General features: G+C 42.9%; 1 protein-coding gene across 1 annotated transcript in view; it reads right to left on the reverse strand.

The window, feature by feature from the left end:
* Positions 1-18,334, reverse strand: part of HHAT (hedgehog acyltransferase) — a 189,751-nt gene extending 171,417 nt beyond the window's left edge. The window contains exons 1-3 of the mRNA XM_066611755.1: positions 18,226-18,334; positions 12,549-12,616; positions 7,032-7,145 (exon numbers count right to left, since the gene is read on the reverse strand). Coding sequence (XP_066467852.1) covers positions 7,032-7,145; positions 12,549-12,616; positions 18,226-18,334 — 291 coding nt within the window. The remainder of the gene's footprint in view (positions 1-7,031; positions 7,146-12,548; positions 12,617-18,225) is intronic.
* Between the last annotated feature and the right edge of the window lie 1,101 nt (positions 18,335-19,435).

Below are 19,435 nucleotides of genomic sequence, written 5' to 3' on the forward strand. Positions count from 1 at the left end.
GAGTTGGTAATACTAATAATAATAATACAGGTATTTATATACCGCCTTTCTTGGTCGTCTCCTCAGACTTTCTCCTCAGACTTTAATTCAAGGCGGTTTACATAAGCAGGCTGTTCTAAATCCCCATAGGGATTTTTACAATTGAAGAAAGGTTCTGTCTTTCAAGAACTGCACAACATTTCAGATAGGTCTTTTCTGGTCTGGTAACACTTCTGGCCTCCAGTTGCCTCCCACACAGGCTGACAAGCAGCTCCTTCATCTCTCACTTGATGAGAGATAGTGGGGGTAGTGGGGGGGAGAGAGAGAAAGCACACACACGTGCAAGAGTGAACAAGGGAAAAGGAGCCATTCAGTCAGTTGCCTGGCAGGAACATGAGCTACAACATGATTGGGAACAAATGAGTCTTCATTGGACTATTTTGCTTCAGATAGTGGATGGAGGATTGCATGTTTGAATGCTTCCCAGTATGCAAATCCCTTCATATAGAATTCAAGCAGGTAAGGAAAAGGCTAGAGCAGAACTTCAATTTAAAGTAGAACAGTCCACCAGGTACTGCCACATGACATTCTGCTGATCACGCAAGCTGGCTTTGTATTAGTTCATATAAGCACAAACACTCAATGTGGTCCTCATCCTGTCTTGAAGCCCACCCCATGTTTCAACAGCACAATGTTGAAAACAAACAATACCAAGCACTACAACTGTCAGATATTCTGACTTGCTGCAGAGAGTTTAACAAGTTAAATAGTTAAATGATTAACTGTCACTTCAATGACCCAGAGCAAAGAGCTGTACTCCTGTGCTGTTCACAGTGGAGTCAAGGAATACCACAAGATACCATGTGTCTTGCCCAGTGATAACAGTTTTCCGATGCTTGTTGTTGCTCTTTGAAGCCCATAAAGGAGGCTCTTTAGGTGTCCATCAGTCTCTTTGCCTTTCTTTGAAACTAACCACTGAAGCGATTCCAGCTGCAAAAGAAATAACTGTTGCTCTTGCTTCTTAAGAGGACTTGAAAACATAAGCAAGTAATGTGTATAAATACATCATTACCAAATTCCATTTTGAACTACAGGAAAAAGCCCACTGACTTTCAGAGAAAACCAGATTTACAACAACAAAAAAGCTCTTTATGGAAGTATGAAAATTACTTCTCCCCTGGGCCGCTGAATTTTATCTCATCTTTAGTCCATGTAGTAATTTACAGATTCCCATTCCTTTCCTATTTCACTGCCATGGTTCAATAGTTCCTTTCCTCCTCTAATTTTAAATAATTGTATAGCATAGAAAACCTGATACACTGCTCGCTTTGGAACACTTTAGAAGAGAGCAAATTTTATTTTCAATTGTCCTTCCAAATATCCCTCCTAATCTAAGTATCTCCAACAGACAAGAAGCCACCATCCATCCTCACCTGTGAAATGAGAAAGCCATTCAGTCGTTGAAGACGGGAACAGCACCAGGATCCGACAGAATCTCTGTGGACTCCCTCAGATGCAAAAACATCTACAAACTGCTGGCCCTCTACTTTAACTCCTACCTCGAGACTGGGAATATCCCCGACCAATGGAAAAACTCAAAGATGGTCCTAATCCACAAGAAGGGCGACAAAGAAGACATCAGCAGCTACCGGCCAATCGTTTTGTTAACAAGCCCCCCCCCCCACAAAGTCTTTACCAAGACCATACTGAACCAACTGGATTCAACACTGGACACATACCACCCAGTGGAACAAGCCAGCTTCTGAAAGGGCTTCTGCTACATGGACCATACCATTACCCAACTGATCGAGCAATGCCGAGAGTACAAGATGCTGTTTATACTGATGTTCATGGACTATATAAAGGCCTTCGATTTGGAAGAAATTAACACCGTTCTCAGCTCTCTCTTGCATGCTGGAGTGGACCCATCATACATTAACATCCTAGAACAATGCAACACTGGGATGTCAACAACCATCCAATTGTTTGACAACAAACTGCACATCCCCATTGAAAAAGGAGTCCGACAGGGTGATACCATCTCCCCAAAGCTCTTCACTTCAGCCCTTCAGCATGCTATGAGCCAACTTGATTGGGCTGCTGATCGTTGGAAAGAAACCTATGGGTCACAGACGACATTGTGCTTATCAGCAACAATACAATGGAGATAAACAAGATGCTGAACGAGCTGAACAAAGTAGGCAAAGCTATCAGCTTGAATATGAAGAAAACCCAGATGATGATGAACCAATGGTGCGACAAGGGCAATGTGCAACTCTGTGGTACTACCCTGGATAAAGTTGACAGCTACATCTACTTGGGACATGAAGTGAACATGGCCAACAACCTAACAATTGAGATCAGGAGATGAAGGAAAGCTGCGCGGGACGCCATGGGATCAATCTGAGAAGTCACCAGCCAGATCCAGGACTCGCAACTGAGAGCCCACCTGTTCGACTCCACAGAACTTCTGGCTTTTAGCTACACCACAGAAACATGGGCCGATAAGAAGACCATAGCTACCACCATGTGAACTGTCCACCGGGCACTTGAAAGATGTCTCCTCAGGAGAAACTGCCGAAAGCAATGGCAACACAGTCTCAGAAGTCAAGAACACCAACAAGAATTGAAGACCCATGACCTGTTTGAGTACATGGCTTCCGCGAAGCACAGATGGGCAGGATATGTCATCCACCAAACAGACGACCGATGAAGCACCAGAATCACGCACCAGATCCTGTACCACATCCAAAAAAAAAAAAACACGGCTGACCAGCTACTTGCTGGTCAGTTATCTTTGCCAGGTCATTTAAACAACAGGGACCGCTGCACTGGACAAAGGTTGCACAAGACCAAAAAACATGTAGCGAATGTGGGTCACATTGGGAAGATCGCCAATGAAGATGGACCATCAAAGTAAGTAAGTAATCTAAATAGTGGGGGGGGGGGGAGAATTAAATGTTGCACATTTTCCACAAATGCCTTCGCTATACTACAGCTACATACAGAATAGTATTATGTAGTAAGGGCTTGTAGTAATAGCCAGTTTTATTGTAACAAAGCAATATATTGAAACAAAGCATTGTAACAAAGTTCTGGGGCTGAATCTGTCACACACAAGCATGTGCATGCACACACACATCAGCCATGCAAGTAGCGCAGGAAGTAGCACCCGGATTTCCCACTTTTCACAGTCCAATGAGCTGGATCAGATCCTTTGTTTGCATGTCAGTTGACAAGAGGAAACTGCTCAGACAATAGCTACTGTTGGAAGAGGAGAAAAGTGCAACAACCCTGTACAAGCACCCTGCACCTAAAGGGGGCAATACCTGGAGGGTATCAGCTACCTGGAGGGTTTATCTATCTTGCTTTTTCCACCCCCCCCCCTCTCTCTCACCTATCATTCATGTACAGTAGTTGCTTCAATAAAGCTTTTTCTTCCTTTATAACCACAAGTCTGCAGCTGTCTTCTTAACAGAGGTCTCCCAAAGCATGCTGCATAAACCAGCTCTGCCAACAGCTACTAAAAGTAGACGAGTGAGAAGACCCTTTGCTATGTTGAGACATCATAGAAAGTAACAGAAAAGTCCAAGATCAGGGATTTTCACCATGGCATATGATGAACAGCTCATTGAGAGAGCTTAAAAGTTACAGAGCATCAAGGAAACAAGATGCTAGACTAGATGGATCACTGAACTGATCCAGAATGGTTCTTAGAATCATGGAGGAGACCTTGTGAACCATGAAGTGCAGCCCCCCAGCTTAATGCAGAAAATCAGAAGCTAGAGCTTTCCCAACAGATGACCATACAGCCTCTGCCTGAAGACTTGCGGGGGGGGGGGAGAGCCTGCCCACCCACACCTATGTAAAAGATTCTCCTTATGTAGCCACCCAGTGATTCCTCTAGCCAACCAAAATGACCAATAGCTTGGAGAACCTTCCCTGCAAGCAACAGCTGGCATGTTTAGGCATCTTTAGTTTTAGAAAAAGAAAAAGATGACTAAAGTTACAATCCTATGCTCCCAGATAGATGTGCAAGTCCCACTGAAATCAACAGAGCATACTTCCAAGTAGACATGCACAGGATTGTACTATAAAGAAAAGGCACAGCAGAGTTTGATGAAATGAATGGAATGAACAGAAAAGAGATTTCTCCCTCTTTCATAACACTTGAACTCAAATGCAACCAATCCTAGAGTGCTTTTAAAAATAATTGAACAAATTCTGGAAGGATAGGTTTTTCAACAATCATCAGTTAGGGCAGCCAAATGAAACCCCCAAGTATCATATTCCAGAAATTCAGGGACAAACAAGCAGGAAAATAGGAAAAGCTATTCCTTTTTGTGTCTTGCTTATGGGTTAGCTCCTGATGGGAACAAGATAATAGCCAGATGAACCCTTGATCTGATCCATCAGGTTTTCTTACATAGCATCCCAGCAATTCTCCAGCCAACTCACACCTGTACAAAACAATTTACATTGTTTTGCATGAATTACTTGATGTCTGGCTACCAGTAGATACCAGTAGAGAATCCTGATTTATTGGATCATGTCGTTCCTTTCTATACAGGTGGGTCTCTTTATCTGTGGATTTGGGACCCATGGTTTTACATCATTGTAGGTCCCGAACCAGCATACCTCCCCACCTGCTGTCCTCCGAATGTGTCTGGAGCTGTGCTGTGGTTGCATTTGGAGGCTCCTCTGAAGGCCAGGGAGATTGTGCACAGCCTCCCTAGCCTCAGGAGGTCCTAATGCCTCCAGAAGGCAAAAAATCAGCACTTCTGATTTTTGTGCTGATTTTCAGCCTTCTGGGAGCCTTAGAGGGCCTTCAGAGGGTCGGGAAGGCTGCGTACAGCCTCAGAAGGGCCTCTAAACAAAACAGGAGCACAGCTCCGGTCACATTCAAAGTTCAACAGGTGGGCAGATCTGTGGATTTCAGTATCCGTGGGGGAGGGGGGGTCCAGGAACAGATACCAAGACACCACCTGAATTTTTATTTGTCCTTATTGATCACACTTATAGGCACTCAAGACAGCATAGCCATGGATTAGTCTGAGGGACAGGGAGCTTTCTATCTGGATTCTGAAGCCTAGGTCTTCAGGGTCCACCATTCAATACCATATTCAAGCACGCACACACCCATCTTACATCAGCAGCAACTCCCAGAATGTCTTCCAGACAAGAAAAGCAAGTATCACCATATCAAAGATCATCATACAATGTGATGCAACACTGGGGACAGGCAAGCACCCTGCAGAGACTGCCTTATTGTCCCCTGTGCTTCAGGTCCTATGAACCATGACTGCTGGCAGCAATATCTCTGTTGCAGCCACGGTCATTTATTTGGCACTTGAGATAGCTTTATAAAACTGCTCAGCTGAAAAGCTGAAATACCAGATTCCTAGCAATGTGAAAAGCAGATAAGCACCACCTTGCTTTTTTTCCATGGCAGGGGTGGGGAAAGTAATTTGTCTGCAGAATTGGTTCCCTCCTCTATGTGTGCCACAGTTGCTTAATTAAGCATATCAATAAAAACCATTACATCTAGTTGATAAAAACTACTCTTTTCTTATACTTCATTCATTTGGCATCAGCTTTAGACACAACATTCTGTATCACATAATCACCCAACTAAAATGAAGATTTTTAAATAGCTAACTATGACATCAAAAACAAAATTGGGAGAATTATTAGTAAGTTGTTACTTAAGTCTCAGGTAGTTACAACACATTTTGGACACAGCATACAAAAGTACACTGCATGATGTGAATTAACTCATTGTACTTTCAACTCACAACCTCACATGGGTTCCCATATGGCAGGAACAGCTATAAGAAACATAATCTGAAAGAAAGCAAATTATGCATCCCTTATAACTAGGGTGACACAGCAACTCAAGCACTGGGCCTCTGAAGGCCAGGTCAGAACTAAATCAGTGCTCCCCAAACTCCTACAGGGGAATTGGGAGTACTGTAAGTTGTTGCTGGAGAGGGGGGAAAGGCAGCAAAGCGATGCCCAGCTTTTCATCACAAAATCTGGAAATGCACGTTTTTATATTGTGAGGAAGAGAGCAAGGTACGCGCCCATTAGTAGGCAAAGGGGGTTTCTAAAGGGGCTTGTAAACCAGAGTGTATTCCTCTGTTATGAATTTTGCAGGGCCTGGTGGTGTCATGATTCTGGAAAGCTGTCACTGCATTATTGTGGTTATTTAGGTTGATGATGTTGGTTTGTGCTTTTTTTGGTTTTTTATTGTGGTTGTTTTAAAAATTACTAATACTGTTTACTAATACAGTTTTAAATTTAATAATAATAGTATAGTGTTTAGATTAAGCACATGGAATAGTATGTTTTTAGCTTTTATTTTGTCATGTCCTTCAATTTTCTTGAGTGTCCTACATTTTGGGATGCCGTGTCTTCTTTTCCAGTTACGACATCTGATCACCCTGGCTACAGGCAAGTAGGAAACCCCTCTCCCATCCCTGGTAGCAGCGTGATCCTGGGGATTGCGTTGCTGCCTTCCCCCCACCCCTTAAAGGAGCATTGGTCAGTGCTTCCCAGGTTGGTCGGTCGCAACCCACCAGTTTGGGAACCACTGAACTAGATGATATGAAGAATTATAGTTTCACATCTTCTCCTCCCTCAATAACATTCAGTAGAACAAGACACATAAAGCAACATGACATAATTGCACTGGGGTTTCTCCCTTCTCCTTCACTTCATTGGCTATGCTTTCAGGGGCAGAGAGACTGTCAACATCCCATGGCTTGTTTTACCAGATGGTACTGGGGAAAGAGGGAGAAAAGATGGTGTTGCTGCTTTTAATGGCAACCAGATGTTTTCCATAGCTCCACCCTTAATATGTGGCCTAGGTAATCACTATCTTCAAGCTTTCCCCACCTCCCAGGGTTGTTCACAATCCTTGAGGGAAAGGCAGAAACAAACACAGCAATTGCACACAATCTAATTTAAACATTGTGCATTACAAACAAAAGCTTGCTTAGCTGTTATATGTAACCAGTTAAACTTAGCGGGAAACAAATAAAAAGACATACCTTCTCCATGCAAAGGCTGGACATCTGGGACACTACTAAATGGCCACAAAGAAGCCACAATACATATCCTTTGCCCCATTCCATCCAGAAACTCCACTCAAAGTCCATGGGGTCCTAAACAGAAATTGAATCCATTCATAAATTTCTGAAATTCCAGGCTGAAAAAAAACGGAAGGTGCAATATCATGGCAATATCTTTAAATCAGGAACTTGGAGGGAGTTCAGCCATTAGCATAACAGGCTCAGTCAGACTGTGGTAATCGGTGGGGTGGGGGGGTCGGTGGAACTGGTGCCAGTGCCTCCTCCTTTCCAGTGATCTATGCCAGGGCTGAAATTGGTAGGCTCAGTGGTTACCATCAGGACAAAGTCAAAAAGTTATACCCATCCTCAGAAACCTCCCTTCCCATTATATGGACAATTCTCCCAAACCTAGACTGCCACAGGTAGTCAAGGGTCCAAGAGATCTGTGATAAGGTTTTGGTTGAGTTCAGCCTACAGCAGGCTAATGAAAAGTTTAAATATAAAAAGGGATAAGGGGTGGATAATATAAGGAAGGTTAGAATAGAACAAACAGGCTTAACAAATCAGGTTTGAGTGTTGGAAGTGCCCAAGTGCAGATTTCAGCAAAAATACAAGCAGGTAATTACAGGAAAACTTAACAGGACAATAATTCACAAACATGTCTCATCTTACTGGTCCCTACCTGTACTCACTCAGGGCCTTAGCTTTCCAGATACCATCACATCCCTCTGATCCCTAGTGAGGTGAGTGGAACTGGCTATGCATTGATTCACTCAGAGATGCAGGTCAGAACACACAAACCTCCTTAGGATTAAGTAACTTAGGTTCAGTGAAGTCATAGGTCCATCTGGAGGGGTTATGACCATATGGGTATCCCCTACCTGCACCCTGACCTGCTCTGGGGCACTTAGAATATTTAATCAACAGGTGCATGCCAATCCCATCATGTGGGCTGACTAGGGGCCAGTCTTGGTTGACTTAGATAACGAATGACAAGCAGTTCACAAACTGCCTGTCTGCTCAGCCATGCAGCCTTTCTGCACTGATGGTGATTTCAAAGTGTGCCAGGGAAGCCTTTTTCCTTATGAATTTTATGCTAAGGCTCTCCTTAAAGAAAACACCACAGGATAAGAAGAGAGCAAGAGGTGTTCAATTGCTACCCAAGCTCACAGCAAAGGATCTCAATTTAAAGGATCTCAAAAAAGAATTACTATAGAAATTAAAAGAATTGACAAGGGAAGTATTGGCAGATTATTTTTTAAGAAGTGAACACCACAATAAGCAAAGAACTTAAAACAAATAGCACAGGATGATCGTTCATACTTAGTAACAAAGTTACTTGTCAGCCATTTTTTCTGGGCATAGTCTGGCTCCAGAAATTAAAAAGAGACAAATGTTGAATTCTCTTTTTCTTTACAAATATATTAGGAACATGTTATTTTGTTCAGTAACAAAATGTCTCACATCCAATGCTACCACAGCAAAATTGCTAGTCAAGCTATTTCCAACCTTTTGTCACTAGCCTCCTACCCTCTGCTAGCATGTTAGGAAAACAGCCACCGGGTAGATGGGACTCATTAGCCTGGGAACGCAGCTCATCTGAGAAGGAAAACTCTGATCCCAAACCTCCACTGCCTTGTGGCTACATCCAGTTATGGAAAAGGCTTCAGGAGTCAACTTCGAGGCAAAATCCGGAGCCGGAGTCCCTGAGGCAGTTCATGGCTGAACACAGTCACGTTCTGGCAACTCCTGCGATGCCGCTGGAACCAACCATATTGGCCTCTGCCTTTCCATTGCACCATTTCAGTGACATGGAGAGGGGGCACAGTCTATCCTCCATACCTCCTTTACCCAGGCTTCGCACACTGGAGAGGACACTCTGTTCCAGAACCACCATTCAAAGTCTTCCGAGACTGAAGGATGCCAACAACGACCTACTCAAAGGTTACTTGGAACCAATAGCTTCAAAAGCACAATCCAAGAGGAATATTATACTTAAAATGGTTTTAAAACAAAGTAGAATTTCTTTTCAATATTCCTTGACATGTGGACACTCCCACCAGTTATGACAAAAGGTACCTCTCAGTGTTTATTTATGTGACAATTCTACTTTGCTAAAAGCCCTTTGGGAGCTGGCTTGAAAGCAACAGTACTAAGACCACAACTTATTTGCCTATAGCACAGAAAATGGTACTTAGACTGAAATAATCACAAAAGTCAGAACTTTATACATTGCTCAAGGAGAGACTGTGTTTTAATTTACAGAATGTGTCTTATCATTCATGCAAGGTAGGAATCTGACAGCAGAACAAACATTTCACATTAGGTATATTTAAGGTTTCCAATCCAGCCCACTTAGCTTTTTGTCAATCAGTTATGTAGCTCAATGACATCCTTCTAGCAAGATGTGCCTGATAAGCATTGCAATGGTCTGCTTATATGTATCACTATATTTTCCAGGTCTCTTCCTCTAAGTTTTCCATACTACTCTGCATTTTTTTAAATCCAGGTTTTCACATTAACTTTTAATGACTTCATAATAATTTGCTATTTCAAACTTAAGGAAGCATTAAGATTTGTTAAGCTCTCTTTCCTACATACAGAGTCAAGACAAAGAAATTTAGGTCTGAGCAGCAAGGCTGTCTCCATCGGTTTGGGTGGGACTGAGTGCCATTTTTGGTCTCCTCCCAGAGCAGTCTCTATCAAATGCCATTCCACAGGGCTGCATCAGAGAAACCAGTAAAACAGCAAAGCTCTCTTTATTGGCTTGGCTAGGATCAACTGCTATTTGGTTCTCTCCTTACCAGAGCGGTCTTCTGCAGTAGCTGTTCCACCTGGTTATAATGCAACCATGACATGACTTTATACAGTATAAGAGTGTGCATCTGAATTGCCTCATTTTCTTCATCCCCAATCCCATTTTCATTTTGTTCTTGGCAGGCTTCCTGCCAAGAACAATACATCCTTTGAACAATGCCAATCAAAAGGCATTTCCAAATTAGAACAGAAAGCAGACAACCATCACAGTCTGGGTATATGAATTCATACTGTGAGAAATGGCACAGATTTCAAATAGGTGCAGAAACAATGCTCTCTTTGCTTTAAAGTACAGTATATCAAATTATGCTATAGGTATTTAATGCAACCACATAGCTTTACACTTTTCAGCACCTCCATTTCTTGAGATACTGCAAAAGAGAATAAAACTCAACTATTTATGGTCCTTAATACAGTGTCTTTATTGTCATGACTAAGGCATTTGGTGGTGGCAGTCTACACAGAGGTGAAGAAGCTTCTAGCAGTTTCTCTTTCTTTCTCTTTCTTTCACTCTCACTCAGTAAGGGTTAGGTCACTAGAAGAGCCACTGGTAAGAATGATGTGTTTCTTAGCACTCTCCTGAAGGTAAATCCCATTGAATTTAATGGGGCTTACTTTAGACTAGAGCGGCATAGGATTATGCTGTAAGAATAATTGTTTACCATTGCCTGGGGTGCTCTCATCCTGACAATGTCTGATATTGGTTGGATGTCTAGGTGACACAGAACAGACAAGGCTTAAGCACAGAGGTACATACCAAGCAAGGCTCAGGAAAAGAGTGGTCAGGGCCTGAAAAGCTGCAGGCCATGGTACAGAGAAGCTTAGGAAAGAAGAAACAGAGGGGAGAATGGGATGCCCAACTGAAAGACAAATCAAAACAGGGGAAAAGAATGGACAGAAATGAGAAACAGTCATGGCCAGAAGCCCCAGAGAGAAGGAATGAGCCACAGGCTGGGGAGTGGGACCTCTTGGGTGTTAAAGGAGGAATGGGCTCTAGATTGGCTTCTTCTGGACACCATTCAGAGTGCTGTTTGTGGTTTTCGTAGAAAACTATCAATGACTTGGGCCCATTACATCAAGATCCAGAGGTCAGAAGTGGCTGCAGATCAGTGGATGGACCTCCTCTATGGCTTGGTATCTTTATCAGGTGCTCCGCCATCTGCGGCTTCTCTGGCCCTCTACTTTCTGGAGGGAAGAGTCTGTAACTTGGACTTTCTAACCAACTGTCAGAAAAGAAACTGGCACACACACGCCTAATTGCGAGTTCTACTTGAAAGCTACTTTGGAGACAAACTCTGCTGAAAGGTAGAATATTGATGCACAAACAAAAGATAGAGTACCCAAGAGGCTGACCCTCCTCCATGTTCTAGGTCTCAGAACATGGAGGAGGGTCAGCCTCTTGGGTACTTTGTCTTTTGTTTGTAGGATGACATTTGTGTCACAGCAAATATTAGTTAAGTAGGCAAAAGCTTTCTTGACAATTCTTTGCTTTTATCCATTTCACCAATTTAAATTTTCTTGTTTTACATGCAATTTGAATGTGTGGCTACTTTCTTAGAACTGCAACTTGTAAACCTAGAGTTTAGCATTTATAGCATTTCCCCATCATATGCAGCAAGGTGGTTATATGCCAGGTGTGTGTGTGATTATACATGTAATGCATAAACACTTACGTTTTCTTTTAAACTTTTTATTATGCTATATGTATAAAGATCTGCATCCATTTCAGGCAATTATATGTAACAGGACACTGCTTCTACTGAAGTGCACCCAAAAGGGCTGAAGGCTCCCAAGCAATAGAACTTATTTTCCTAGTAATGGAAATGGGGCTTACATATAATTGTGCCAGTTTAAGTGGGCCTTCTATGGTAGACATCACCAGAACTAAACTACATCTAAGGGCCCAATCCTATCCAAATTTCCAGCACCAATACAGCTGTGCCAATGGGATGTGCCACATCCTGTCGTGGAGGGGCAGTCACAGAGGACTTCTCAAGTTAAGGGAATATTTAGTCCCTTATCTTGGGGCTGCATTGCAGCTGGAACGTTGGACAGAATTGCGCCATCAGTATTGTATACTCTTTATAAAGACACAACTCAGCATAACTCTTTGTGCTATAAGAATCCTATAGCAAACTTGAAGTGTTTGTTTGTGGAAAGATATGAAAAAGAATTAGCGCAGAGTGTGAAGAAGAGCATAGGGCAAGCTAGTAGGTTGAGGTGAGGCTCCTTCTTTGCCTGGTGAGTTGTAGCATTGCAAGTGAACAGAAAACTGAAAAATCTGAGCTCTTAGTCTAACTTTTGCTCATAGGAAGGTAGCAGTAAAAAATGGTCATGACTCTCAAAGCTGAGTGTACAAACAAATCTGGATTTGTTTGCATACTCAAAGCCACACAGATCAAACCAGCAGAATTTAACATAGCATTAGTTCTCTCTCTTTCTCTGCCAGGCTTCACTGGCCACATTAATTGGCAGGTTCAACTACTCCAAGCTGATTAGCCATATGGCATGGGATGGACGGAGGTTTCATCATAATTTGTGCCAAAATGTCTTGTTCACATCCAGCACAAAATTTAATACACCAATCATCAAAGCCAATTATAGTTCAATGAATGACAACTCAGGATGAATGTCAATGCACATCCAGATTAATACTGCAGCAAAATTCACTGGCATTACCTTTTTAAATCCCCAGAACAGCATATCAGTTTCCAGTTCAAATTCTCTATCAAGTTCCTCTTCATTTTCTACAAAAAAAACACAACAAAATGCTTTAACTAAGAAAACATTATCAGAAGGATCAGGAGTTACAGAACCCAAATTCTTATAAAAAGAATGACACACTTCACCATTTTTTCCTCAACCTGAAAAGAAAAGAAAAACCCTAATCACCCTTACTAGGAACCAAAAGCTATTAACTGACACCCAATCCTATCCAACTTTCCAGAACTAGTGCAGCTGTGCTGCAGCCCTGAGATAAGGGAACAAATGTTCCCTTACCTTGAGGAGGCCTCTGTGACTGCCTCCCCACCATAGGATGCATCGCACGCCCCATTGGCACGGCTGCACTGGAAAATTGGATAGCATTGGGCCCTTAGTAAAGTAATAGCCCAATCCTATGCTTCCTGGTGCCAACTGGAGCAGCAGTGTTAAAGCAGCTACTACTGTATCCAGTTGGAGTCAGGAAGCCACTGGGAGTCTCCTAAGGAGAAGCCCCGGCCTTAGCAATAGGTCTTCTCATGTCTGCGCCAACTATTTTATCAGCACAGATGCAAGAGCCTCTGTGTCGGGTCTTCTGGCCTGAAATGAAATTCAGGATCTGGCGGAGCCCTGCTCTCCCCTCCTGCCCGTTTGTCCCCCTGCCTCACCCTCATTCTTACCTCCCCCTGCTCCCCAGAGGCTGTACCAGGAGGGAGGTCTGGTCTAGAGGGTAGAGCCTCCATTTGCCTGAAGATTAACATCCACAAGGTCGGCAGTTCGAGGCCACCGGCACCGTGCGACCTTGAAGCAGCTGGCAAGCTGCAGCTGAGCTGTTCCATCTGCTCGGAGCGTGGGAGGATGGAGGCCAGAATGTTAAACCAGATCGGAGCGTAACATCTTGAATGTGGTGGTTCTTGAAAGAGAGAACCTTCTTTCAATTTGTAAAAATCCCTGCGTGGATTTAATAAGCCTGCCTGTGTAAACCGCCTTGAATAAAGTCTTGAATAAAGACCAAGAAAGGCGGTATATAAATACTGTATATTATTATTATTATTACCACCGCCCAGCAGTCTCACTTACCTCCGGTGGCAGTGCATCCTCCTCCTGCAGGTGCTGGGCCCACACCTGACTGGTGGAGGCCCAGCCTCAGCACTCCCTAGTTTCCGTGCTTAATGGCACATTTACGGCACTCAGTGCCAGCACTGAAAGAATTTAGTATTGGGCCCTAAATATTCTTAAATTTAAGGTGGAATCCTAAGGGAGAGTTGGGCCAGCGCAACTCCCTTGCACTGGCCCAGGAGTGTCACAAAAGTGCTGTAAAGCACTTTTGTATCACTCTGAAAGGAATTAGGCTGGCGCACATTTGAGAGCGTGCCTCCCCATGCTGCCACAGGCCCCAGAGGACGTGTGAGTGTGTATACACATACACACTGCCCGAGCACAGCCACAGACCACTAAATGCTAATGAAGATTCAAGGAAAAGAAATGCTCTGCAAAATTCTCTCATGTATAACCCACTAGACAGAAAATGCACTCCTGCCACAATTTATTCCTAGCAAAGGCCTGTCAAATCCCACTTCAGAGCCACACCAAGGACCAACTGCCCCAGGGGTTCAAACATCTAACTGTGCTTAGCCAGAGTAAAAGAATTCTTGGGATGAAGAGCCTCACTCTTGATTTATCACCTTTGGTTTTCTGAGGGACTCTTAATACCTACCTGAAGAAATTCATTTCTCAACAGAATGAGTTTTTCTTCTCACTTTGTGACACCCAAGATAAATCTCAAGAGAAAGTAACATCTCAGGTTAAAAAAAAAAAGGAAATTTTCTGAGATGACTTGGCCAACCCTTTTCATCCAGTATCACCACCTTTGCAGAAAGCAACCCAAAATATATTCAGTAATCAAAAATATTTATTCAACAGACACAGACAAGTAAACTTTAGTTTACTGAATGTTTGGGTCAGTCTAGCTACTGCCCAACCTAGCTGGCCTCTGATTCCACTCTTTCTTGTGACCCACCCAATCTCCTTCCAATAGAGTGTTATCATACTCATGTTCTTTGTATGCATAAATGTGCTGGCATGTGCCAGTTTGCCACACAGTTCTTAAGTATACTGTATGCGTCTCCCTGTACCTATTTTGGATGACACCATATACTAGCATGGCAATTTGATTTGGCTAGCAGAACCTGAATTTTGAAATATTTCTCTCAACATTTGAAATAAAATGTTTCATATACAAACACGTGCTCATTCTGATGAATAAAGGCGCGCCCCCATATCCGCGACGGTTCTGTTCCGGAACCCCCCACAGTAATGGGTGCTGGGGCTCACCCCAAGCCAAGGGTACAAATGCCCCTTTACCCTGAGGAGACCTTCAAAAGGCAAATCTCCTCTGTGGGATGCAGTAGAGGCTGTGCTGGTGCTGCTGTATCATCGCACGGGGGTTTCAGTAGGATTGGGGTGTTAGTTCAGCCTCACACAGTCCTTGACCTGCTCACTCAAAAAATGGCATTTGTGCCTGTCTTGCCTTCCCTTTTAAATGCCTTTCCTCTGACCCTGTCTCAGCAGATTCTACTGGATACTGTATTCATCTGAGTAAAGATTATTTAAATTATACTCTGCTTACTAACCACTGCTCTCAAGGCAACCACTTGACGTAGTCCCACAGCACGCGCACTCTCCCTCCCTTCTTCCCTCATATATTTTCCCTGCAACTAATTAATCAGCTTTAGGAATCCTCCTGGAATAGAGACCAACATCAGTACTGCCATTGCATATACTTAAGAATGTTTGAGATGACCACAGCAATTGAATCACCTGCATACCATTCCTCTTCCACTGATCTGGTGTTGAAGACATTACAGTGATATTTCATAGTGGGTTTTGAACATGGGTCTAAACCACAATAGGCTCTAGGCTCTAAATTCAAGCCGTCCTCAGAAATAAAAATTACCCATACCCGTTTATTTAGATCTCAGTTTTATACATCTGGATATAGCAATGAAGGGTTTTGGAAAAGGCATATTCACTGATCAAACCTCGGTTTACTTTCATTTTTCATCTATCAGGTAGAATATGGCACTAACAATCATAAAAAAAGAAAAGATGCTGTTCTGATTTAGTCACTTATTCATGACATGCTACATACTGGCCACCTTTCCAATATTGTTAAAGAATGTTTATCTATCTCCCCCTTGTGGAAGAAATACAACATAGCAATTTACCAGTCTACCTGTTAGCATCCTGAAGTAAATTAAGATTCCAAGTTAAACAGACCAGATGACATGCAACCAATCTTCAGCATTTTACCTGGATTATGCAACCATTTCTCAAGCTGATAAGGGCATTGGCTAGGAATCCAGTTAGTTAAATTTCATTATTATTATTTGCAATACTTGTGTCTTTATAACTGATGCAAAGGCTCAAAAGTATCAATTCAAACCATCATTCATCAGAGAGTATTCTAGGAAACCCTATATTGGTTCTAATCCTGCACTCAAACAGCTTCTCGAAGGTCTGTCAGCCAGTTAAAGAATGCTTTGTTGCTTAGTCATGGGCTGATGAAATATACTTGAGTATTACAAAATCCTCCATGTAGGTGCCTTCCTGAGAAAATCTGAGTGACGCCCTGTGAAGATGTTATCTGCACGAACACTGTCCACACAACCTGGACCAAGAGAGAACGGTATCTGTGATATTCACAGGAAAAATGACTCCCCACATTCGGTGTTTGTTGCTGCAGACAAAAAGACATTTCTTTTTTATGCCCTGTTACAATAACACACCAACATGTTCAAATAATAAGACATGTGCCTTCAACTTACAGCCCTGCAACGTAAAATTGGCCCTGCTGATCAATCAACTTTTTTATGCCACGACCCCAATAAATAATGACTTGGGGGCCCACCATTGATCCCAGCCCCTCCAAGGACCCTACCTGCCCACTCCCTGCCTCATTCTGCCCTCCCAGGTCTGTTCACTATAACCAAATATTTTTATCTGAAAAGCAAAAAAAGTTACCATGAAGCTTGGCATTAGAGACAGCTACTTTAGCAGAATTGCTAAGAACCTGAGCAGGACTGGGACACCATCTCCTGGTACCTGAAGAAGTACACTAGATGCCTTTCCCTTTACCTGGTGGTGCTCTAGTCCAGTAGTCTTCATCAGTTTTCATTCTCATAAGTTGCTGTGACCCCACAACTGAGGCTTCATGACCCCAATGTTGAAGAACACTGAACTAAAGCTTTAGCTGAAGTATCTATTTAATAGATTAGAAGTGAAGACTACAAGCATTATTATTACATTTAAATTTAAGCCTCAGAGCCAAAAGGGACATTCTGAAGGCCTTTACTGGATCTCCCATGCATGCTTTTACTTTAAAAGATTTCCTTTCAGTTTTTTATAGGCACAGTGGTCCACCAGGAAAAGTAGGCACTGAGTTATTAACACTTTCCTCCCATACCAATTTCCTAATCTAAAGTGCCAGGTTGATCCAGGTTCAAATCCCAAACTAAACTGCAATGCCTGTTATTAGCCCTGCTGGAGAAAATATACAAGTATCTGTATTTTTTCCTCCAGCAGGACTGAAAGCAGCAGGGGAGAGTCAGTTTAAAACAGCTACACAGCATGGTGCTAAACAGCCCCTCCACTAGACCAGTTGTTTCAATAAAAATCAGAGCAGCTATTTTAAAAAAAAATTAATGTTGGGTGGCAAGACAAGATCTCACACATCACACCTGTTTTGGCTTCAGTTCTGAAACCCTTTATTTGCAGGACTAGCCCATCTAACATTGCAAATCATATGGTTCACAATGAGCAATGAGACTGACACACTCAGGGTGCCGTTCACCCTAGTCTGGACAGTGCCTGCCTCCACCCACTGCAGAAGGTGCCATATCAATCCACTTCCCTAATTACTCACTTTGGTTCTTCCTTGTGCAGTCTGAGGGTAGAGAAGCAGCCACTCATTGCACTCCTTCCTTGCTGTCCCTCAAAACAGAAAGTTCAAGACACGTGGGGAGTTCCCAGTATGACCCACTCTTCCTGTTTTTTTTCCGAAAAAGGACTGTGTGGCAAGGAACAAGGTAAGTGGCTGTGGTTTTTTTTTTCTGGGTTGGATTAGCACTGGTGATGGTAATGGCGGCGGCAGCAGCATACGGTAGATCCAGTGGGCTGTCCCTGTGTACTTGTCAATCTCTTGAGAACTTTAATGACACTCTCAGGGGTAAGTAAATGTATTAAGCCTTGAGTAGGGAGAGCTTCCCATTTCACAAGGAAAATATTCTCTAGAATTGTTAAAAAAACAAACTCATTTTCACTGGCATTTCCTTGAAAACATTAGTAAGCCAGCCTTCATATTTATTTAGTCTATTTCCATTAAAAAAAATAAAATGTCAAGTTACAGCTTGCTTACAAGCTTGATTACATTTTCATTAAAAGACATGCACAGCTTGTACTTTCTGTATGCCTTCTTTGCAGTTCACACAAAGAAAGGGTACCCACAAGCTTCAAGTAAAAAGCCTTAGCAGTGTGCCCTGCTGGGAACTGTTAGAAGGTATTCCATTAAGTCATACTACTTAAGTCAATATGCAATGAACTACAAAAGCAAAAATAATCAGTACCTATAGAGAATGAGCCTGTGAAAGAGACTTACCTTGAGAGACTTGGAACACTTCATAGAAAGAATAAAAATGAAAACCAAAAGAAAGAATCAGGTACAGATACAGCTCCCATTGTGGCAGCAGCCCTAATTGTGAAGACATTTTTCAGGCTTCTCAACACCTAGGAGACGGACATCTTGTTAAACACCACCTGAAAACAAAAGAATAAAGTGAATATTTTGCTGGATCTATGTTGAGTCTCCAGGATAGGAAAAGACTCCACTCTCCAGGATAGCAAAATAAGGACACAATCCCCACAATCTTTACACTCTCACATAACACCAGAACCAGGGGACATCCACTAAAATTGAGTGTTGGGAGAGTTAGGACAGACAAAAGAAAATATTTCTTTACTCAGCGTGTGGTTGGTCTGTGGAACTCCTTGCCACAGGATGTGGTGATGGCATCTGGCCTGGATGCCTTTAAAAGGGGATTGGACAAGTTTCTGGAGGAAAAATCCATTACGGGTTACAAGCCATGATGTGTATGTGCAACTTCCTGATTTTAGAAATGGGCTATGTCAGATGCAAGGGAGGACACCAGGATGCAGGTCTCTTGTTATCTGGTGTGCTCCCTGGGGCATTTGGTGGGCCGCTGTGAGATACAAGAAGCTGGACTAGATGGGCCTATGGCCTGATCCAGTGGGGCTGTTCTTATGTTTTTAATCCTAACCAACTTTCCAGCACCAAGGTAAGGGCTCCAGCTATCCTCTCTCTCCTGACTAGAGCAAGAGTCAGGGCAAACTCAATGGGCCGTCCCCCCTCAAGCCGGGCACATGCTCCAGAATTTGAAGCAGCACAGACCCTGCCTCTCCTGGCCATCCTGTTGCTTCTAGGTCTCGTAAGGGCAATCTCAGCTCACCTTGCTTCAGAGCAGTGGCAATGTCCCAGACACCAGGTGCTCCCGGCCCTGCTGCCAGGAGTCAGAGCGAGAGGCCACCTGTGGGCTGGACCAGAAGAGGGGCAACCACGACCCACCTAGTGGGTAGTGACCTGCAGTTTGAAAAATGCTGTATTATACAGTTACCTCTCTCTCAGCAGCACTGCAGGTTAAAGAAAGATTTTCACTCGTATTTCAAAGAAGTAATCTGAAATATTGATAAAACATCCTGGTCTTACATGCGTATTTACTACAGTCAAACAAAAGATTGAAATTAATTTTCACCAACTACTTTTTTTCTGAGCTTGGTTAGTAAATAAAATA

This window comes from Tiliqua scincoides, chromosome 1 (assembly GCF_035046505.1).
Source record: "Tiliqua scincoides isolate rTilSci1 chromosome 1, rTilSci1.hap2, whole genome shotgun sequence".
Lineage (NCBI taxonomy): Eukaryota > Metazoa > Chordata > Lepidosauria > Squamata > Scincidae > Tiliqua > Tiliqua scincoides.